Source organism: Oryctolagus cuniculus, chromosome 10 (assembly GCF_964237555.1).
Source record: "Oryctolagus cuniculus chromosome 10, mOryCun1.1, whole genome shotgun sequence".
Taxonomy (NCBI): Eukaryota; Metazoa; Chordata; class Mammalia; order Lagomorpha; family Leporidae; genus Oryctolagus; species Oryctolagus cuniculus.
In genome coordinates, this window is record NC_091441.1 from 63,996,099 (window position 1) to 64,020,384 (window position 24,286).

At 43.2% G+C, this 24,286-nt stretch overlaps 1 protein-coding gene across 10 annotated transcripts in view; it reads left to right on the forward strand.

The window, feature by feature from the left end:
• The window catches only part of ARHGAP28 (Rho GTPase activating protein 28), a 216,530-nt gene that overhangs the window by 163,437 nt on the left and 28,807 nt on the right, over nt 1-24,286 (forward strand). For all 10 annotated transcript variants that reach the window (XM_070050446.1, XM_002713588.4, XM_070050445.1 and 7 more), the window contains 6 exons: nt 1,256-1,340; nt 3,647-3,789; nt 10,729-10,894; nt 10,996-11,087; nt 13,604-13,681; nt 20,002-20,164. In XM_070050446.1, the coding sequence (XP_069906547.1) occupies nt 1,256-1,340; nt 3,647-3,789; nt 10,729-10,894; nt 10,996-11,087; nt 13,604-13,681; nt 20,002-20,164 (727 nt within the window). The remainder of the gene's footprint in view (nt 1-1,255; nt 1,341-3,646; nt 3,790-10,728; nt 10,895-10,995; nt 11,088-13,603; nt 13,682-20,001; nt 20,165-24,286) is intronic.

Here is a 24,286-nt window from a genome sequence, read left to right on the forward strand (position 1 = left end):
TAACTAGTTCTCTATAGACAATTACAAGTGTATCATCTCCTTTGAAATAAAATAGGAATAAAGAGGAACACAGGCTCAGCATTCAAGACTCCCTTGTGCAATTTGTAGCTCATGTTAAAAGATCTTTTATGAAGCAGGTGTTCCGTTATTGCTAAATAAACATATGATAAAAGAAACAACATCAGGCCCTGGGGGATAAAGAGCAGATTTTACGTGTGAATAGCATATACAAGATTCTTGATGGAACAGCGATATTCACAGCCTCTCACACAGTCAGATAATAACTCCCACATTAAAATGTGTGGGATGTGCAGGTAAATTTTTGGTAGGACTTGTGTATAACTTTTTTATTAGTACTCAACCAGACCTGAGCAGTAAGTAGCATGCTGGGCAGGACTCTGCGAAGATAGATTCTCAACTTCTGATACTATCGCAGTGGAGCTGAGGGCTATGGCAGGAAAGTACCCAGTTAGTGAAGAGGGGAAACTGGGCAACATTTTGTGGCACAGCTCCTTAAGTTGCCACATGAGATGCCCACATTCCATAACAGAGTGCCCGGTTCAAGTCTTGGCGCCATGACTTCCCCTACAGCCTCTTGCTATGCCTGGGAGGTGGCAGATGATGGCCGAGGAATAGAGTTGTTAGCACCACCAAGTGGGAGACCCAGATGAAGTTCCTGGCTTCATTCTGGCCCAGCCCTGACTGTTGCCAGCATCTGGGGAGTGAATGAGTGAATGAAAGACGTTCTGTGTCTCCTTCTCTTTCAAATAAATAAGTAAATCTTTAAAAAAAAAGGGGGGGGGAGGGATGACTCAAAGGAAAAGATAATTGTTTGCTTGTATTTGCTATATTTGCTCTGTATTTTGAATTGGGACTATTAATACATTAATTTTATGTTAAAATAATATAGTTAAAATGCATCTTGATTAATAAATTATAATTACCAAAGGATTTGACATCAAACTTTACATTTTGTATGCTTTGGCAAAGTAACAAGCAGTCAGTATGTAAGAGCTAAGAAGGAGGAGTGATCCAGACTTGGACGAATTCCCTTTTGAGAAACCTGTGGGAGCTGTACGTGTCTCCACTGAATGCAGAAACAAAGGAAATCCGATGCAGGTCCTTTACAAAATCAAGAAATGCTTCCTGTGAAAAGCACTCTTGTTCTGCACAGCATAAATCAGATGAAAATATGGGGTTCCATGAATGTGATTCGTGGTAAAATGTTTTGTGCTCTCTTCCCCTTGCTTGGCAGTCTATACTTGAGGCGATCCCTGACATACCAGTTCATTCCAATGGATCTGCAGGCCCGGGACAGTCGCTGCAGACCGCAGTGAGTGGTGAGTGACGTAGCCTCCTCCTGCACCAAAGCTGTGTCTCCTGGCCTCCATGCACTCAGTACCATTAGCGGTGAATGTCTACAAGCAGGATGCGACCATGCTTCCTCCCCATTCTGATTCCATCACTTGCACACTCGCTCCTCCCACCTGCCTCCAATCACTCCATTCTAGCACAGCACGCAGAACTAACTCATGGAGCCAGATTGGAAGCAGAATCTTTTCCGCCTTCACAATCCTTGCATCATATAGAAACTACAGGCTGGGTAGTGTCTTTGAGTAGAGGCGTCTTTCTGGAGTGCCTGGGTCTGCTCTCCAGTCACCAGCAGGCCAGGAAGCACACCACGCCCCAGTTGTTGCTCAGGTGTATGCAACACCAGAGCAGCTTGTGGTAGACAACCACAAGGTTAGCTTTCACCTGTGCCTCTGTGGCTTGAGAAGTGGGCTCCCTACATGGACTCAGTGTGGAAGTTCAAATCTTTGGTACAAAATAGGCTCCTTCAGGCCACATTTTTGCGATTCCTCAAAGTTTTCCCAAAAGTTTGTGCTTGTTTCTTGTGAAAAACAGGATCAGTACTTTCAGTGTTAGCTTCAAAATATTAAAGAACTCGGCCGGCGCTGTGGCTCACTAGGCTAATCCTCTGCCTGTGGCGCCGGTACCCCTGGTTCTAGTCCCAGCTGGGGCGCTGGATTCTGTCCCGGCTGCTCCTCTTCCAGTCCAACTCTCTGCTGTGGCCCGGGAAGGTAGTGGAGGATGGCCCAAGTGCTTGAGGCCTGCACCTGCATGGGAGACCAAGAGGAAGCACCTGGCTCCTGGCTTCGGATCGGCACAGTGCGCCAGCCGTAGCAGCCATTTGGGAGGTGAACCAACGGAAAGAAGACCTTTCTCTCTGTCTCTCTCTCTCTCTCTCTCACTGTCTAACTCTGCCTGTCCAAAAAAAAAAAAAAAAATTGAAGAACTCAGGGTTCTGAAACTGATCTGGGTGATCATTGTGTGGCTCTGTGAATATATAAAAACTATTGACTGGTATACTTCAAATCCCCGAATTCTATGGCATGTACATTGTATCTCAGTAAAGCTGATACAAGAAAAAATATCAAAGACAAGGGATTTGCCAGAAGTAAGTCCACAGCATTCTGTTTTACTGCCATGGTGTAATTTCAGGTCATGCCACTCAAGATGGACATCTGCATGGAGGGAGGGCTCCTGTGGCCTGGAGCCTTGGCTTGTTTAACCTCTGCTCTCCAGTCTATCCATAGATCCTCAAGAACTTAGACTACTATTTTGTGGTTGCTCTTGCTCTGTTTTGAGTGCAATCCCTCTGTGCAAGTGAAAAGTGTAACTCTTTTTGCTGTTTCCTAAATTTTAGCTGCATCCATTTGTTATGTTTTCAGTTAGTTTTACTAATCAGGATTTTTAAGTCTGGTGGCTTATAAATTTCTCCACCTAACTTTTAATGTAACATTTATTTGGCTATTGATTCTGCCTTTTGTTCCTTGGACTCTGACTGTTGTCCTGTATGTGGTCAGTGCCTGTAGAAGAGGGAAGAAGATAATGAGTTGCTTTGCTAGTCCGGAAAGTCTTCACTTTGCACAGGGACAGCCTTTCCAGGCAATGAACCGAGAAAACAAGCCAATGTCTCACTCAGAAGTCAGAGTTGGGATTGCTCAAGTGATTCATGGGCTCATTTGGTTTTGCTTTAAGAATCTTTTGTCTTAATTTGCAAATTAGCTCAAGAAAAGTATTTATAGGAAGCATTAATTGTAGCTCATTTACCTATTCTTAGTGTTTCTTATATAAGGATAGCTAAAAATATCTAATTCCAGAAATTCAGATTAATTTGTCTGAACAGATCCAACAGTGAAGTCCAAATTGAGTTTGAACAAATCTTAAGAGGAACAAGAGACATTCTAGTGGGACCTTCTCTACCCCTTCTCCCTCTGTTTTAAACTTCTGGTTTCCCAATAACAATGACATTGAGTCTAGCTGGGCTCAATTTTAATGTTGTAAGAATATATAGAAATACCCTGTCTTGGACTTTGCTTAAATAGTTCTCCACAACTCTCATGAAATATAAAAATATAAAGTTGAAAAGTCAGGTTAAGTAAAGTTTCTTTGAATAATGAAGATGTAAATTTGCTCCCACAGAAGTCTGATGACAACAAAATACTGCTTCCCTGAACCCCTCTGGGTGAATCTGCTTTTTGGATGTAAACATTGTAACATGTCTGTGGGTTAAGTTATCAATGTTTGGCACGTCATTCACCCTAGATGGCAGGGGCTGACCGCACTATGTACTGTTTTTTAGATGGTGGTTATCTGGGAAAGAACATTCCTCCAGAGACTGAAGAGCTGTCCTTTGAAATATCTTATTCAGAAATGGTTACAGAGGCTCCAAAAAGAAGTAAATTTAAGAAATTGGAGATTAAGAAAGAAGACTATGCTTTAACTGTAAGTAAAACCTTTCATGATTATTCTGATAACTTCCCATGACTTCTCCACAGGACAAAACCAGGATTTTTAAAAATATCTCTGTGTGTGCACCAGGGCTTTGGGGAGATCAGACATCAGTGTGGACGCCACCATTTCAGGTGTTATTTGGAACATGTATTGGACGGTGCACGGCCTGCCTGGCTATACCTGGCAGCCCTGAGGGTAGAAACTTGAATACTGTTTTACAGAGGAAGTAGGATTTCTATCTCACTGGTATAAACTGCAAGAAAGCGTATTGTGTCTGACTTCACTTGTAAGTCAATGCACATCCTAACTCTCTGTGCTTGTGCTCTGTGAGCCACGGCGCAGAAGGCAAAACAGAGACTATCACAGTCACAAACACAAGTGAGGCGCTAAAAACTCATCAAAACCAATTCAAGAACTTTCAACTTAGAATAGGCAAACAGAGCCGCCATATACTTGTTATCCTGAGAGCCTCATTACACACACACACACACACACGTGTGTGTGTGTATGTGTGTGTGTGTCTCCAGAAGATTATGTGCTGCGAGGCTACTACAGAACTGTTACACCATTGCTAGTTGATACATGCATCTGTGGAGAGTTCTTGCTGAGGAGTTCTGATCCTGTGCTGATCCCAGCTGGAGGCATGGCGAGCAGGGCTCGGGGGTTTCAGAGCTAAAGGAATAAATCAGCCAGGAACAGATTCGTTGTCTCAGGCGGACAAGACGTTCCAGAGGAAGGCTCCTGACGGACCCTCTGTGGGCCTGACATTGCATTAGTTCTATCTAGCTCTAGGGTGAACCCTAGCGACTACTCCCATTTTACAGATGCCGAAACTGAGACCCAAAGATGCTAAGTAGTGTGTTCAGAACCCCACTAGAATTTAAAACCTAAGTGTGTCAAAGTCCAGAATTCAGGAGGGGCATTGTGGCACAGAAGGTTAAATAAACACTGCTTGGGAATGCCCGCATCCCATATCAGAGTGATTGGGATTGAGTCCTGCCTTCACCTTTGATCCAGCTTCCTGCTCATGTACACCCTGGGAGGCAGGGGATGATGGCCCAAGTAAGTTCCTGGTTTCCTGCCTCCCACATGGGAAACCCAGGTGGAGTCCCTGGCTCCTAGCTTCACCAGGCCCAGTTCTGATTGTTCTGCATTAAAGAGCTGTGTGTGTTTGTGCCCCCTTATCTCCATTATTCTGCCTTTCAAACAAACAAACAAACAAAAAATCTTTCCTTTGTGCTAAGTAGTCTCCATGTTGGAGAGCAGAGCGGTATCCTAGGACAAAGTAAAGAAACCACAGGCCCTCTGGTTTCAGGGAAGCCCCTGTTATCTTTATGGCAGTCATCCGAGACAAGACCCTGGCGCCCAGGATTCCTCAGCAAGTCTCTACTGAAGCTTGCCTCAGCCAGGGTGCAGGTCAGCCTCCCAGGGAGAACCCAGCATGGAGTTTAGCGCACAGTAACTGCTTCATAAATGTCCAGGGTCCTCGCTTCTATTGTTATGTATTACTGTTATTTTGAACATTGGCCTCAGAAAGAAGGTAAAATAAATCTTTAATAGCACAAGATATGGCCCAAACCACAACCTACATTATGTTCTTTTACTTTTTTTTTTTTTAACAGGCAGAGTGGACAGTGATAGAAAGATAGAGACAGAGAGAAAGGTCTTCCTTTGCCGTTGGTTCACCCTCCAATGGCCGCCGCAGCTGGCACGCTGCGGCCAGCGCACTGCCCAGCACACCGCGCTGATCCGAAGCAAGGAGCCAGGTGCTTATCCTGGTCTCCCATAGGGTGCAGGGCCCAAGCACTTGGGCCATCCTCCACTGCACTCCCTGGCCACAGCAGAGAGCTGGCCTGGAAGAGGGGCAACTGGGACAGAATCCGGCGCCCCGACCGGGACTAGAACCCGGTGTGCCGGCGCCGCAAGGCGGAGGATTAGCCTAGTGAGCCGCGGCACCGGCCTGTTCTTTTACTTTTAAACCTGGGATTTCAAGACAAGTGTTGGTTGCTTGGATGGATGCATGCATGCATGGATGGCTTAAAAATCCCAGGGAAGCTCCAGTTTAGGGAACTTCTGTGCTGAATGTGTGCTTAAAACTTTGTAATTTAAGGAACTATGGGATTTTTTTTCTACTTCAGCCATATTTTTTCAATACCAAGTTTTTAGTAAGCAAAGTGTACCTGTGGGTATTGCATGAGAATGGTCTTTTGTTTTTAAAAGTCTTGCTGGGGAGTGTGGGAAGCAGGGCCCAGCTGGCTCCCACAACATGGCGCTGAGAGGGAGTAAACAAGTTCTACACAGCGGCTTCGGCTGCTTCATCAATTTGACTAATGAGTTGCAGGAGCTGACCCAACCTCTGAACAGCGTGCTCAGCACCTGGGCAGTGGAGCACGGATTGGTGGGAGAGGACTATAAAGGCGAGATAGAAGTGGCGCGGGGGGATTCGCTTATGCGCCGCAAGGCGCTGCAGACATCTCACACCACACGCCGAGAGAATAACAAGAATGTGGACACACCAAGTGGAATGCGGTTAGAATGCGGTTAGCACAGGAGCAAACTTGAGCGCACAACGCAGAGTCATTCGCTTAAAGAACAGCGTCCACAGACAGGGATGTCCACTCTCACCACTGCTATTCAATATAGTTCTGGAGGTTCTAGCCAGAGCTATTAGTCAAGAAAAACAAATTAAAGGGATACAAATTGGGAAGGAAGAACTCAAACTATCCCTCTTTGCAGATGACATGATTCTTTATTTAGGGGACCCAAAGAACTCTACCAAGAGACTATTGGAACTCATAGAAGAGTTTGGCAAAGTAGCAGGGTATAAAATCAATGCACAAAAATCAACAGCCTTTGTATACACAGACAATGCCATGGCTGAGGAAGAAATTCTAAGATCAATCCCATTCACAATAGCTACAAAAACAATCAAATACCTTGGAATAAACTTAACCAAGGACGTTAAAGATCTCTACGATGAAAATTATAAAACCTTAAAGAAAGAAATAGAAGAGGATACCAAGAAATGGAAAAATCTTCCATGCTCATGGATTGGAAGAATCAATATCATCAAAATGTCCATTCTCCCAAAAGCAATTTATAGATTCAATGCAATACCAATCAAGATACCGAAGACCTTCTTCTCAGATCTGGAAAAATTGGTGCTGAAATTTATATGGAGGCACAAGAGACCTCGAATAGCTAAAGCAATCTTGTACAACAAAAACAAAGCCGGAGGCATCACAATACCAGATTTCAGGACATACTACAGGGCAGTTGTAATCAAAACAGCATGGTACTGGTACAGAAACAGATGGATAGACCAATGGAACAGAATTGAAATACCAGAAATCAACCCAAACATCTACAGCCAACTTATATTTGATCAAGGATCTAAAACTAATTCCTTGAGCAAGGACAGTCTATTCAATAAATGGTGCTGGGAAAATTGGATTTCCACGTGCAGAATCATGAAGCAAGACCCCTACCTTACACCTTACACAAAAATCCACTCAACATGGATTAAAGACCTAAATCTACGACCTGACACCATCAAGTTACTAGAGAACATTGGAGAAACCCTTCAAGATATTGGCACAGGCAAAGAGTTTCTGGAAAAGACCCGGGAGGCACAGGCAGTCAAAGCCAAAATTAACTATTGGGATTGCATCAAATTGAGAAGTTTCTGTACTGCAAAAGAAACAGTCAGGAGAGTGAAGAGACAACCGTCAGAATGGGAAAAAATATTTGCAAACTATGCAACAGATAAAGGGTTAATAACCAGAATCTACAAAGAGATCAAGAAACTCCACAAAAACAAAACCAACAACCCAATTAAGAGATGGGCCAAGGACCTCAATAGACATTTTTCAAAAGAGGAAATCCAAATGGCCAACAGGCACATGAAAAAATGTTCAAGGTCATTAGCAATCAGAGAAATGCAAATCAAAACCACAATGAGGTTCCACCTCACCCCGGTTAGAATGGCTCACATTCAGAAATCTACCAACAACAGATGCTGGCGAGGATGTGGGGAAAAAGGGACACTAACCCACTGTTGGTGGGAATGCAAACTGGTCAAGCCACTATGGAAGTCAGTCTGGAGATTCCTCAGAAACCTGAAGATAACCCTACCGTTCGACCCAGCCATCCCACTCCTTGGAATCTACCCAAAGGAATTTAAATTGGCAAACAAAAAAGCGGTCTGCAGCCTAATGTTTATTGCAGCTCAATTCACAATAGCTAAGACCTGGAACCAACCTAAATGCCCATCAACGGTAGACTGGATAAAGAAATTATGGGATATGTACTCTTTAGAATACTATACCGCAGTAAGAAACAACGAAATCCAGTCATTTGCAACGAAATGGAGGAATCTGGAACACATCATGCTGAGTGAAATAAGCCAGTCCCAAAGGGACAAATACCATATGTTCTCCCTGATCGATGACAACTGACTGAACACCAAAAAGGAAACCTGTTGAAGTGAAATGGACACTATGGGAAACGGTGACTTGATCAGCATAGCCCTGTTAATGAACAACTTAATACATTATCCCTCTTAGTAGTTTTTTTGTCTGTTCTACTTAATAGGACTGGTTTAATTCTGTAATTAATACACAGTTATTCTTAAGTGTTGAAATTTAACTGAAATGTAATCCCTGTTAAACATAAGAGTAGGAATAAGAGAGGGAAGAGATATATAATTTGGGACATGCTCAAGCTGACTTGCCCCAAATGGTAGAGTTAGAAACATACCAGGGGACTCCAATTTAATCCCATCAAGGTGGCATGTACCAATGCCATCTCACTAGTCCAAGTGATCAATTTCAGTTCGCAATTGATCATAATGAAAGGACTAAGAGTCAAAGGGAGCACATAAGCAAGTCTAGTACCTGCTAACACTAACCGATAGAATAAATAAAGGGGAGAGTGATCCAACATGGGAAGTGAGATACTCAGCAGACTCATAGAATGGCAGATGTCCTAAATAGCACTCTGGCCTCAGAATCAGCCCTAAAGGCATTCGGAGCTGGCTGAAAAGCCCATGAGAGTATTTCAGGCATGGAAAGCCAAGACACTCTGGCAAAAGATCTCTGTGAGTGAGATCTCAGTGGAAAGAACAGGTCTTCAAAGAAGGAGGTGCCTTTCTCTGAAGGGAGGAGAGAACCTCCACTTTGACTATGACCTTGTCTAAACAAGATAAGAGTCGGAGAACTCAGAGGGCTTCCATAGCCTTGGAAACTCATGACTGGAGCATAGGGAGATTACTGATGCCATAGACAGGAGTGTCAATTGGTAAAGTCAACAACAGGAGTCACTGTGCACTTACTCCTCATGTAGGATCTCTGTCCTTAATGTGCTGTGCATTGAGATTTAATGCTATAACGAGTACTCAAATAATATATTTCACTTTGTGTTTCTATGGGGGTGCAAACTGTTGAAATCTTTACTTAATGCATACTAAACTGATCCTCTGTAAAAAAAAAAAAAAAAAAAAAAAACAAAAAAAACAAAAAAAAACTATCAACTCCCAACTTGACTCTCACTGGGATTAAACATGACAATAGGTCTGATCTGATTTCATCATCATTAAAAAAAATCATCTATTATTTTTCACTTTATGTTTCTGTGTGGGAGCAAACTGTTGAAATCCTTACTTAATGTATACTAAGCTGATCTCCTGTATATTAAGATAATCGAAAATGAATCTTGATGTGAATGGAAGGGGAGAGGGAGTGGGAAAGGGGAGGGTTGTGGGTGGGAGGGACGGTATGGGGGGGAAGCCATAGTAATCCATTATTCGTACTTTGGAAACGTATATTCATTAAATAAAAGTTAAAAAAAAAAAAAAAAAAAACAAAAAACAAAAAAAACAGCGTCCAGTCCGGTGTCGTTCTCCCGCAAGCCCGCGGAGGAGCGACAGGGTGGACATTTAGCCTAGTGGTTAGGGTACCCACATTGCGTTCTTGGAGTGCGTGGGTTTGATACCCGACTCTGGTTCCTGTTTCCAGCTTGCTGCTAATGTGAACCTCGGGAGGCTGCAGTGATGGCTTAAGTAAATCGTGGTCCTGCCATCTATGTGGAAGATCTGGATTGAGTTGCAGGCTCCCAGCTTCTGGCTTTGGCCCAGGTTCAGCCTGGTCATTGTCAGTTTTGGTAGAGTAAATCTACACATGGAGCATTTTCTTTTCCTGTCTCTGCCTTTCAAAGAAAGAAGACGTCCTGGTGCATACATTCTTGACAATATTTCTGGATTGCTGAAGGATTTGTTGTTATTGTATTAGTGTAGTTTGTTTCTTAGCATGGGAATGAAGACTTATAACTTTGGAAAATATAGCAATTGCCTTCGAAATGTAATAGGATCATTTGTATTTTCTGTGTATTTTGCTTTTTTATGAATTTGGAATATCTAAGTTTATTTTACAAAGTAGAAAAGCTGCTGCTTCAACATACATATGTAATCAGCTTCAATGGGGAGATGTCTGTGGGTCTTTCAAAGTATGCATTAAAGAATACACGAAGCCTGGTTTAAAGACTGACTGTGTTAAACAAACAAAGATACAGGTAATACAATCTCAGATTGCACCTGAATGTGTTGTTTTACATGTGTGTATCACATGCAATCCAGATGCCCACCATGTGTGCATTCCTTGTGATGCTTGACATGTATGTTACTCTGACAACACTGGCAATTTTTACGGTTGTGATGTCAATACTACCATATACTTCAGACAACTGTTTTGTCTCTAGTTGAACACAGTAGAGATCTACAGTTGGTTTTTCTATGATGCAACTTGCTCCTTAGAGATTGTTTTGCAAATAACATGTTTTGTTGTGTAGATTTAGCCTATCCAGCCAGCATTTGAATGATGGTGTATAATCATTTTCCTTTGCCACAAAAAAAAAAAAATTCACTCTGTGTTTTAGAAATTTATCGTTCAGAAAACCAGACTTGGCTTGACGGAAGCAGGAGACTTGTCTACTGAAGACATGAAGAAAATCCGCCATCTCTCTCTCATTGAGTTGACAGCCTTTTTTGATGCCTTTGGAATTCAGCTGAAGAGAAATAAAACAGAGAAAGTAAAAGGGCGAGGTAACTAAGCAGACCCATTCCTTCTGGCCTTGACCCTGACACCCTGGACTAAGAGTTTTCTAATTCTCCTTTCTTTTTCCTTTGGCTGTTGTACAATGAAGACAACGGGATCTTTGGAGTTCCACTCACAGTCCTCCTGGACAATGACCGAAAGAAAGACCCTGGAGTGAAAGTTCCCCTGGTGTTACAAAAAGTGAGTAGAGTGAAACTAATAGAGCCTACTGCTTAAGATTCTGTGCTTTGTAAACCCATCAGTGAATGTTCTTCGGGATTGAAGGACACTAAAGCTCTAATGAGACTCAGGCAGTTCATGATTTTCAGCTTTATCCCGTGTATCCTCATATCGCCTGGTCAGTACTTGGACCACTGGCCTGGCTGTGTACTTTTGGAGCCTGTTGCATTGTTTGACCATAAAGCATCAAATGGCTGACCCAGATGCCGTGTCTCATGGCTTCCCTTGGGTATATTTTTCCAGTTTTTTTTAAATGTTATTTGTACATATTTATGTATTTGTGTGCATATGAGGGTTCTTTAAAAGTGTGTGAGAAAATAGAATGAAGAGATTTATTTTGACACAAAAATTTTGGAATTCCATGCATGCACTTTTCATAATATTCATATAACATGAACTTGTTGAAGTCCCCTCATATTTGGTTATTTGGTCTGGGTAAAGATAATTAGCAATATATCTACAAATCATGCAAGTATTGCTGGAATATATCACAGGTTGGAGTTGTTCACATGGGCACATAAAATCATTTTATGGATTTTCCAAGGCTAACAAAGTCTAAAAATCAGCTTGTTCTGGTGGTTTTTCAGGTGTGACCAGGCAGATAGGATACATTTAGACAAAGATAAGAGTTTTGTTAGAAGAGAGTTTTGAAAGTTATATTGTCTGAAATGCCATATGCAAATATCTGTCATTGCCAAATAGCTGATTTACATTTAAGTAAATTTTTATAGCTAACAGTTTATACTGTTTTACCTAAGTATGCATTTATTCAACAGTGACCCCCAGTGGCACAGTTAGAATTCTAGGCCCTTAACACAAATCCTGTTGAATTTTTAAAATGAGCTTTTAAATTATTTATAAGAATGTTAATTGATAAAACATATGAGGGGTTTTTAAAACATTCATGGAAAATACATATTCTGAAGAAACCATGCATGAATTTCAAAATATTTTTGCACAAAAGTGATCTTTTCTATTTTTCCGTGATTTCTGAAGTCCCTTTTACTTTACTCACACTAACAATCCTACACCCCTCTCTGTCATCCTGTATTTTAACACCTGTGCCTCAAATTAAGGTGAGGGTGATTGGCTGATGACAGGAGCAAAAGGATGGCAGCCGGGTAGCCACAGGAAGCCAGCATTACCTCTGTACACAGGGGCTACCTGGAAGCTGCCTCCCTGGGGCGGGGCTGGCCAGTGCTACTCTGGTAACGTCGCATCTCACCAGCACAGAGCGGCCTAAGGAGGTCGGGGTTACCGTCTACCTTTCACAGATGAGCAAGCTGTGGCACAGCATGGTGAGGTCACTTGGCCAAGAACACAGAGCCAACACGAGGTGGAGTGAGGAAAGGAACACAGCACCTATCCAAGTCCCAGGTCCATCGTGACTTAAATATTTTCTTTCCTTCTTTGAATTAAAACCAGAATTAGGCCCTTCGCCCTGTATACACAAGATAGGATTTGAAGAAAATTCATAAAGATCAAAGACAGAAGGTTCAGGATGTGAGTGCATAATTGTCATGGAGGTGGAATAACCGAGCACAAAAGTTAGCAAGTGGAAGCAAACAAGACATGTTGAGAAAACGGTAGCTCTGGAGCTAAGTCACATCGACAACTCCACAGATGTTGGCTGAGGCTGTGTTCCTCATGTAAGACGGGTACTCCTCCACTCTTGTGGGAGAGCCTTTTCTTACAGATATGTTTCTTCATCTTAAATACTATTTCTCTCCTCCATACAAGAACTACCTGAGTTCCAACATACATCAGTTTTTGGAGAGAAACTGCCAATGACACTGTATCTACCTCCCACTGTGAGTGAGAACTTAAGCAAGTAACTCATTCATCCTGTGCTTCAGTCTCCTTGGCAGTAGAATGGGGGTAGTAATAATATCCACCTTTTAGCACTGTCGTCAGGATTCAATGAGTTAATGCATGGAAAGTACTGAGAATAGGGTCTGATACACAACAGACACCCAGTAGTTGGCAATGTTTGCTGTTATTGTTGTTATTAACACCCATCATCCCCACCATCACCACAATGAGGACTCAAGAAAGTGATCATCCTCTTACAATTTCTGACTTCTTGGCCAGTCTTCTAGGATTCCTGCAGTTTCTTACCCAGGGTGGCTGCTACTAGAATATTGTCTTACTGATCAGTCTGCACAGAGAGACACAGTGATCAGATATTAAAATGGTCATGTGGCAGCCCTTTACAGTAATTATGAGTTCAAGTGTGAGAGTTGAGGCCATTACATACTTCCAGGGGTGATCCTGAGACAGTCAGATAGCCACTCTAAATCTCCATTTGCAAACAGAAGATCATGCTGACCTCATAGGGTGCTTGTGAGCATTTACCAAGGTGTGCAAGAACCAGGCACGAACACATGCTGGGTAATTTGTTGACTATCATCATCATTGTTTCAGATGTTTGTCTTTTCATGGAGGTACTTATTTTGTAATATGTCATTGCTCTCTAGTTTTTTGAGAAAGTTGAGGAATCGGGTCTGGAATCTGAAGGAATTTTTCGACTTTCAGGATGCACAGCCAAAGTCAAGGTACTGGATGTTTATTTTCTTCCTACTTAGATACCTAAGCTGGATAGGCCCAGTGCACACAAGTCTCAGATGTCTAGTTCCTTGTCATTGTTGTTTGATTCTATCACTTGACCCCATCCAGTCTTTCTCTGTAGCTAGGATTGAGTATGTGTTCTGTACTCAGTTGTGTGTTCCATAATCCAGAGTTGTACGTCCTTGTGAGTTAAAACAACAGCAGTAAAAAAACAACAATAAAACAATACATTATTTCACCATCAGAAACTGCTCCTTCCCTTTGGTTTGGAAAACTTCAGATGTCCCATAACTGTTTTGGGTATCTAAGCACTTCAGTATTTTATGTTATCGTCAGTCATGGAATTCACAAGACCAATGTTACATGAGACCTATTTCCATTCCATCTTGCTTCAAGTTTACATTCTTCAGCTCTCTTTTTAATGAAAGTTTTGGTAAGAATTTGTAACAATGACCATAACCACTAGAATACTCACTCAGCAATTCTAAAACCCAGTTCCATTTATGGTAATGTCAATGTTCCCATATAAAAATCGCTGTGCAGTATGAATCCTTTTCCTTTGCTCTATTAGTTCCAGAAAGTGGCAAAGTCTACAGTAAAACAAAGGAGAAGACCATTAGAGAATCAAAGTATTGCTCATCAACTTCCAGTAAACTGTGCCCACACGTGAACACACACAATGGAGAGGTTATCCCTGTCCTTGGGTCTTGTGGACGTTAGAACCTGTGTAATTTTAAATGCTAAATCCTGAGATGTCTTACGAAAAGGGGAGAGGGAAGTCTTATGAAGAGTTTGGCTGTGTTCAGAGCTATTAAAAGGAAATGTATAGAAGTGGAAATGCAGTTTTTCATTAATTCATTTTGGTGCATATTTTGGGAAGTTTGATTTGTATCAGAAGTCTCTAAGTTTTTATTTAGAAGTGTGATGAGACATTTTACCTAAGTGGAAACTGAGAACAAACAGGCTGTTTCTATTGGATTCTCCCGAAACAGGATGTTGAGGAGGATTAGGAGAAGAGGGTTAGAGGGATAGGTGGGGGGTGGCTCTTCTGACAAATACAAGGGCCATCATGCAAGGCTGGGCGGGGTGAGACTCAGCCCATGGTGCAGACACCCTACCCTGGGCAGAATGGGCCAGGCCCTAGTGAGCTGTGGGCGGGGGCTTTCTGCAGATAACGTGGCAGGGGCAGGTCCAGGAGGGGTGACAGCTCCTGAGCTTTTTGCTGATGAGTGGCAAACCATCTTCTGAAGGGAGACACAAGAAGGGCTCCAGACTTTACAGGTGACGTCAGGCAGGGATGGGATACGTGGGAGAGTTCTGACTTCCTGAGAGTATAGTTGGCTCAAGATGGGATCAAGCTCATTTGGGAGGTAAGACAATTCTTTTTAATGACTCCTTAGGGTTTATCCTGTCTCAGTTGAATCTGCTTTTTGTCTGACATGTTTGGCTCTTACATATACTTGTGAACAAATGCGTCCTAAATCTGAAGATAAGCACTACCACTCGCTCACTTGCTCCCATTAACTCTTTAATTATATCTGTAGTGTCAGAGAACCAAAAATGGAGCCAAGGAATTCAATTTCCTAAACAGAATCGACTAAGTCCCTCTAGACCTCCCTTCATAATTGGGAGGCTGCATGTACACATATTACTCATCTATGTGAATGTAAAGCATAATGGATGTAATTTAAATTATATTTTTTCTGAATACTCAGATAAGAAAATGTGGTAGGACATTTCTTATGTGCACAAAGTTTAACATCTTAGCAGAAGTTACATTTCTTTAGCAAATGTTTGACTGAAAAAAAAAAAAGGCTTCATCAAAGGCTAATCATTCCTTCCAATGTTCTTGTAGGCACACACATTCCTGAACCACATTTAGGTCAGAGCCCCGCTCCCCCTAGAATGGGTTTTATGTAGTGTCAGCCTATTTATTCCATTCCCTGTTATTCCACAGAATAGAATCCAGATGTTTGCATGTTTGGGGATCCAGGAAAGCCAATGTGACAGCAATCTGAGCCAGTGAACAGAAAGAGGGAAAGGTTGCAGTTAGAAAGGCATTGTAACGTGATGTTTTAAAGTCTCTTTATTTCTCTCCTTTATTCAAACTCTGAACTCCCTTTTTGTTCATAATTTGATCCACTGGACTGCTTTGTCTAGGAATGTGCTTGGGGAAAGACATAAAAAAAAAACCACAAAACTCCATTGCTGAGATCATCATAGTGTGCCAAGTAGATGACCCCAACCACATCTGCACAAATGGACTATTGCTAGAACAATCCAGTCTGGCTTTGTGCTTTAAATGCTTGGTAAGACTGACAGGGAGACAGCTGTGACGGGAAGCTGCTCGATTGTAACCAAATAGGGACACAAACTGCTAAGCCAGTTCCTAGAAGCCCCAGATCATTTGGAACCAATTTAATGCTTTGGTGTTTCCAGTGGTTTTCTTTAAAAAAAAAAATACATATATACATAAAATAACAGAAATGTGAGCCAAACACTGGGGAATATATTTCATGGAAGAAGGCAGACTGTTTGACATAGGAGAGGCTTTCTTTCTTGACTCTTGAGTTGGCTCTAAATGTTTTCTAATGACATTACCTGGTGTATTGGTTTCCCTTCCTGGACAGTGGGTTAAAGCCAAGGCTGATCATTTGTATTTGTAGACAAGTACCTTAGAAATGGAAGCTGGGTGCGTTTTAGTTCAAAAGCGATTTTGGGATGTGACTCTTGCCTAGTGTTCTCACTAACAGGGGACAGAAATCATGACCCCTTTAACCTCTGTGTGCCCCCTGCCTTCTGCAAGGTAACTTCACACCTGGCAGGTGTGGTTTCACATTTTAGGAGTACAGCCAAAACATCACCTCTCCTGATCCTCTCCACCATCTGCTGCTGTTGGAACCAACCAGAAGTGACATTCCGTGTCTGTTGTTTCATGACAGCCATACAACCAAGATGACATGGTGTTTTAACTGAATACTTGCATTCAAATCTCATACACAGGCACTTCCCGTAGAGATGACACTAAAGCTTAGACTAGACCTGGGGTGGGGGTGGAGTGGGAATTGAGGATAGAGCAGCTGGCATTATTTAGTGTCTTCTGTGTGACACTCTGTGAACTTGAATATTGTCTGATTTAATCTCAAAGTCATTTTTATAAGAATTTATTTATTTGAGAGGCAGGGGTATCAATATCCAAAGAGAAAAATGGAGAGAGAGAGCACTTCTGTCTGCTAGTTCACCCCCACATGCCCGTAACAGCTGAGGCTGGAGCTGGAAACTCAATCTGGGGGTCTCACATGGCTGGCAAGGGACCCGATTACTGGAACTCGCATGTCTGCCTCCCAGGGTCTGCATAAGCAGGAGGGTGGAGTCAGGACCAGGAGATAAACATCAAACCCAGGCACTGCAGTGTGGGACACAGGCATCGAACCTGGCATCTTAACCAGTAGGCCAAACACAGCCCCAAGAAGGTGGTTTTAATATCTGTGTTATGCCGTGCGAAGCTGGAGTCACAAGCTATGCAACTGGTCAGTTGTGGAGTTGGGATAAAAACCTGAAGGATGTAGTTAAGGCACCTGCCCTTGGTGCCACATTGCCCTGTAGCATACCAGGACCCCTCACAGGTCAGAAGGGTGCTCATATCCCTGCTTCAGATAGATTCCAATGGCAGTGGTATCCATTTATGTTCCCGTTAGCTCTTCCTGCCCTTTTGAAAATGATTTCCCCTCTGCTTATGGCAGTGGTGCCCAGTGGGGCACTTCCTGTTAACGACACCTTCATATGCCCATTAGAGTTGGAGTTATCTTGGACAATACACTGATAGGGAGCCTCATATTGAACTCAAAGCTTTTCCTTCAGCATTTGCCTTCCTAAGCATTTCTCACCTGCTCCTTCTTCTTTCTATCCTAAGCCTGCAAGTCTGGGTCATTCCTTGACTATCCAACCCCAGAAGTGGTGGTGCCAGAATCCCATAACTAGGTGCCTTGCTTCTTGCCTGCTCCCAACTGATGTCAAGCCCCACACTTCCCCAAAGCAGTTTTCCATGTGGTTTTCAGAAAACATTAATCTGGGGCCGGTGCTGTGGCGTAGCGGGTAAAGCCGCTGCCTACGGTGCCAGCATCCCATATGGGTGCCGGTTCGAGTCCCAGCTGCTCTACTTCTGATCGAACTCTCTGCTATGGCCTGGGAAAGCAGTAGAAGATGGCCCAAGTCCTTGGGTCCCTGCGCCCACGTGGGAGACCTGGAGGAAACTCCTGGCTCCTGGCTTCGGATCTGCGCAGCTCCTGCCATTGCGGCCAACTGGGAGAGTGAATCAGCGGATAGAAGACCTCTCTCTCTGTCTTTCCCTCTCTGTCTTTGTAACTCTGACTTTCAAAATAAATAAATCGTAAAAAAAGAAAAAGAAAAGAAAACAAAACATTAATCTGATGTCCTCATTCCCTTGCTCAGAGCTGTCCCAAATAGCCGCATTGCCTACAGAACGCAGGCCAGTCCCTTTAGGACGGGCTCTTGCCTGCTCTGCAGTCTCATTCCTTGTTCGCAGTGGCTCAGCAGCACTGAACTGACTGGTTCCCCAGACACCCAGGACCTGCACGCACTGCTGTACCTGTGTGAGCAGTTTCTTTCCTCCGGGCCCCTCCTCTGTGCCCTCTTAGCCTGGCAAACTCCTCAGCAGCCGTAAGACTTGGCCCTGGCACAGCTTGATGCCTCTTTCCCTGACTGCACAGCAAAAGATGGTCTTCCTTACCGTGTGATCTTTCTTTACACTCCCACTTAGCATTAGCAGTGCATGAGCTAGCCTCCTCTACTGGACTCCACGATGCCTAACGTCTGGTGCTCTGTCTTATTCCAGGAAACACTGTGTAGCCTTGCTTACGGCTATGGCAAGCATGTTTATCCGCAGTGGATGCCTTGACTAGCTGTTGTATCCCTGCTAGGTCGAGAACTTCTCCAGAGCAGGAACAACCTCTGTAGAGGCTAGATCAAAATCTTGTGTATCTCTAAGGAAATTGTCCCGCCAGGGATCTCTGTTTTGCATGCTCTGGGAGCTGACTGCATTTATGTCTGGCTGGTTAATAGCTGATCCTTGGTAGAGAGTGTCAGATGTGCGAACTGACTTCAGCTTTGCATGTTCAAGACTAGAGGAGTTGGGCTTCTCAGGAGCATAGAGCAGAGGCACATTTCCAAGTGCCCCTGATGGAGTAGTTGGTGTCAGGAACTGCCTATCACTACCTGGTGTTATAGACTGAGTAGCCCAAATTACTCAGGACCCACATCATTTCCGATTTTATTTGTTTGGGTTTGGATTATTTGTGTATATGAGATACCTTGAGGGTGGGACCCAAATCTGTTATCTTTCTGATGTACCTTATAACCTGAAGGTGATTTCATAAACATTAGTGCACCTGTGTGTTGACTGCCACCCATCATCTAAAGTCAGATGCGAAACTTTCCACTTGTCGTGTCATGTTGGCAGTCAAAACGTTTTGCATTTTGGAGCCTTTTGGATTTTGGACGTTCAGATTAGGGTTGCTCAGCTGGCACGAGTAAACCTTGAAATCCACGGGGGCAGGGAGAGTGAGTTTGACTTGGAAAAAGAAACATGGAGAATGGGGTGGTGCTGATAGTCAGATGAATTAACAATGTAGATTTCATAAGCCGAGTAGAACTGTAAGGAGGCTTGGTGATTGTTTAAAAAGTATCTGCAGAGTGATCCAACCTCAGGAATGGTTGGACAAGCGTGCAGACATTTGGAAGCCACGTGTGTGTCTTGGCATCCAACTGTGCTGTATCTGTGCCATGAATATGTCGTCGGTCTGCACGTTGCAGGGAGGGTGGAGTTACTTTATTGGGCTGTTTTTCATTCTGTATGTGAACTAGCTAAGAGATACACATTCTTAATCTATTTTATAAATAGAAGAGAGGATGGCAGAAGGGATTATGGGGAAAAGGGGGGAGGGAGGCTTTGTCAAAACCTAACAGTGCCTTCATCATGCAGCAATAGTGGTATTCCACCAAAACCACAGAAAGGAAGTTCAGATCTAAAAGACAGCCTTTCTATTTGTGTCAAATTAGCAAATTATTTTCAGATTAACATTTAAAAAGAGATTTTAGAAAACCACTTTTGTGTTCATTCATAGCAATTTCAGTTGCCTTAATCACATTAAAAAAGTTACACTTAGTAAATACTGCCTTATTAATCCGTCCACAGCAATAGTTTGTGCAGCAATAGTTGTCAGAGGGGAGAAAAGAATGCCAGGTGGCAAACACTCATTGCGTGTTGGCTGTTTTCCTTCACTTGCAGCAATACCGCGAAGAATTGGATGCCAAGTTTAATGCAGATAAATTTAAATGGGACAAAATGTGCCATCGAGAAGCTGCTGTGATGTTGAAAGCATTTTTCAGAGAACTGCCCACCTCTCTCTTCCCTGTGGAATATATACCTGCCTTCATCGCTCTCATGGAAAGTAGGTGGTTGACGTTAAATGTGAAAGAACTAAGATGCCCATCAATAAAGCAACAGAGGAGAGATGCATAATCAAATGTGATTAGATCTGCTACTTCCAGTAAATGCTTGGCTGAAATATTGAGTTTGCTGATGAACAGTCACCTGTTCACATCCTTACTATGTATTTAAGCCTGGTAGATGTGAGTTAGAAGGTTGTATAACATCACAGCACAGAGGGGTCCAGAAGCCGACGAGGCTCTCGAGATTCAAATACCTGTGCAGCCAGCCGTCTGTTAGTCACACTGTCACACTTTCTGAGATTGAGCTGCTGCACCTGTAAATCACAGGTAATAGTTACTTGTCAGGGTTGTTGTGGGTGTTGAATGAAGTCATCTAGATCTATGCCTGGTGTGTAACAGTCAGTCAAAACTAGGAGATCCTTCTCCTTAACTGGGAAGTCCCCAGCCACATGATACAACCCACAATAAATATTGCATAGAAGATATTTTGTGCCTGAAACTTACAATATCACGTAGTGCTGTTTCTGAAATGACAGTCACATAGACCGGACCTAAAGCGAGGTATTCAGGTGAAAGCATAGAAACTGGAAAGTGTGTGGTATTTGACAGGTGGGGAAAAACTTGGTGTGGTTTGAGCATCAAGGTTGACTGTTGTCAAGGATGTGACGACAGGACTAGATAGTCAGGGCGTTGACCGCTAGCCTGGAGAGTTCAAGGGTCACAAGCCCAAATATGTGCAGACATGTTAAATAACCGGTGGGACTATGTGGACAGGGAAGAGCTGTGGCCACACTGAGAGGGCGTGCCCTAAAGAGGGCACAAAGTACCATATATGTATAAAGAGGTCAGCCCCTGCTCAGCTCTCAGTATTGATCGCCCTGCAGAACCGAGAGCCAGGCACAGGCTTGAGTACAGGGAAGTCTTAATTCAAAACCGTCGGCCACAAATTCAGATTTTAAAATGCCATGGGAGACTGACAAGTACGTCTGCACCTGCCAGTTGACAGTGTGGTTTGGCCAGACCTCTGCAATCATTACAGCCAAAATGAAAGACAGCAATAAACCCTGAGTGCTCTGACAACATGTGCCCTAAATGTAAGTTCCTAGTCTTTAAAAAGTTTTAGCTAAACCAGATTCATAAAATACTCCTTTTTGTCTCAAAGAATAGACTTTGGTAGGCAAGCCAGTCTTTTTCTCATCTTTAAATCACGTGTTGCCTGCCACCAGAATCTCTTTGTGGTGTAAGCTCTGACGTTTTTGCTTCATGAAAGGAACTTACTGAGAGACAGAGGAGAGACAGTTCCTATCATTCTTTGCTCATGTTATGCATTTTTGGCAGTTCTAGAATTCCCAGCTGGTGCATTTAAACATATTTTCTGTGTGTATCCTGAGATTCTATATATTTTTATTCATTATAAGCATATTTTCCTTTACATCATTGAGTGTAGTTGGGATGGCTACATCAAAATCCCTGTCTGCTATTCTACTGGATAGGTCATGTCAGGTTTGGTTTCTGTCTTCACTGGCAGAATGGAGCTTTGTGTATCAACTAAGTTTAATGTCTATTGTTAATGTTGTGTTGGAGGACTCTCCAGTCTATAATATTTCTCCCAAGAGTGTTATCTGATTTCTTTGATTGATGTTGCTGTTTTAAGCAGGAGTTCTGCTTGTCTGGACTCAAACTGTCAGTGGTTATTAAATCCTTCCCTTTGCTAACTCACACGTGTATGGTTCATAGATTTGGGTGGAGTTTATTCCAGAATTAGGACTTTCCTTCTCTGGATCTCTTGGGGTTTCTTTTTTTTTTTTTTTTCCAAGATTCCTGCATAATTTCCTGGTGGCTGTGGTTGCTTGAACCCTGTCTTCTGGTTGTTCAATCCGGAAAGTCTGGGGTTTTCTTTTTGAAGGTTGACCACCCTGTGCTGCCCTGACTGTGGCTGACCTCAGACTGAAAGCCTGAAGAGCCCTAGCTCCAGGTGCCCAATCTGCTCCTGCCCCTGCCGACCTTTGCTGCCTCTCCTCCTCCCGGGGCAGCTGGGCTGTGTGCTTTGTCCAGAGGTTATTGTTACCTTCAAGACCGTCGATCCGGTAGGCACTGACTCAGCCACAGCAGAAGCAGAATCACCTTCCTCCAGTTTTAAGTAAAGCAGAGCAAAATGAAAGCAAAGGATTTTCTGTGGCGTTAGTTCTCTTGAAAAATGGGCTGCAGAATGATGCGTTCCCCTTGCTCTATAGTTTGTGTGCTGAACAGTTCATCAAGACAAACCAGTGCCACCAAGATTCTTTTGTTTTCTTACTTTTGTGAATTACGCAAGGAGAATTCAAACCTCCAGTGCCAGACCTGTTCAGAAACTTGTATTTAAGAAGAGCGTACCACAAATGAGCTTTCCATACCATCAGTGCCCCCTGTCTGACTGCAGCCAGCGCACTTCAGGGAAGACAGAGAACCTGAAAACTATCCCGGAAGTGTTCACCAAGGAGTCCACATTTCTTTGTATGACTTTGAAAGTGAAAAATACTGTATTGCAGATGATTGATTTGATACCAGCCAACCCTGCAGGAAGCCCAGAGTTCTGGCCTCCGACCAGCAGGAAATAATGGCCTTTTTGCCACCTAAAGGGAGCTCTAGTTGTAACAAGATTTTCTGAAGGGGAGAATTTTGAACATGTGCATGGATGGGTTTCAGCTGCCACCTCTTGTTGTCTGAGACAGAGGGCAGAGAACACAGAATCTTCTCCAGTAGTCTAATTACTTTCTCCTTTCAAGCTTGGCCCAAAGATTGTCCATCACATTGCAGGATGATGGTTCATCGGTCAAGCCTTAGACTTACATGAAAAGCACTATGGGAGAATAATGACCTCAGGTACAAAGAAATTCTTGACTAGGTTGAATCAAATGAATTAATTATAAAACTATTAACCATGAAACAAAATGTAGGGCCAAATTTCCTGAGAAAAACGAAAATGATGGTTTTCCAAATTAGAATTGTATGGGTTTTTTTTTTTTTTTTCATTTTATTTGAATGGTGGGAGGTGAGAGAGAGAGAGAGAGAGAGAGAGAGAGGAAGGAAGGAAGGAAGGAAGGAAGGAAGGAAGGAAGGAAGGAAGAAAGAGAGGGCTCCCATCCACTAGTGCATCCCCCAGATGCCCACGACAGCTCCTGACCAGAGCCCAGACCCCAGAATTCAATCCAGGTCACCCATATAGGTGGCAGAGACTCAAGTACTTGACCCATCATCTGTTGTCTCCCAGGATGTACATTAGCAGGAAGCTGGAAGGAATTGAACCAGACACTCCATTATAGGCGGCAGCTTAACCACTCTATCCAATATTCGCCTCCAAATTAGACTTGCAATTAGGTAATCATGATTTCTTTCAAAATGATAGAAATAGAGAGGCCCCAGCCTACATCTGCATCTTTTTCCTTCCCTGCCCTCTGAGGATTGCATTAGAAGACTAGCGACAACCCTCACCTTGCAGTTTATGCCTTACATTATATCTCACCTGCCCCTATATACTTTGTACGAGACACGCTTTTGATTATTTCTGTTAAGCAACCACGTTCACACAGTGTGCATCAACCATTTCCAATAACATCCTGGGCCTGGGTCATTTTTTGTTTGACAGAAATATCGAAAACCCACGTGTGGATCGTGCTGAGACATTCCGCTCTTATCCCATAAACCCGCCTCTCTCGCTGTTCCTTTATTGCTTGGTTGTGTACACTTGTCATCCACTCCTTAACTCTGGCACCCACAACCTCCGGTCACCGAGTAGCTTTTCACAAGAGCATTTCCAATACTGTGCAGGCCGCGAACCACCTCGGAATGTGAAGAGCTTCCCCTCCCCAGGGATTCCACAATTTAACGCTTTCCTCCAGGAACGGCCTACCAACAGGCCACTTTGAGGAGAATACAGAGAGACAAAGAAAAACCTGGATAGTCTGGTGTACTCTAATTTTTCAGCGGGGCTGGCTGCGGATCATGCATTTGAGTTTGGAATTCCTGAGTGCAGCTGCCAGCCCTCTGGTGCCCTCTTGTGTCAATAAGGAGTAAAATACCACCTTCCCAAAAGTCCATTTTTGAGCTAGAATTAAGTGTCATGGATCATAAAGATAAGATAA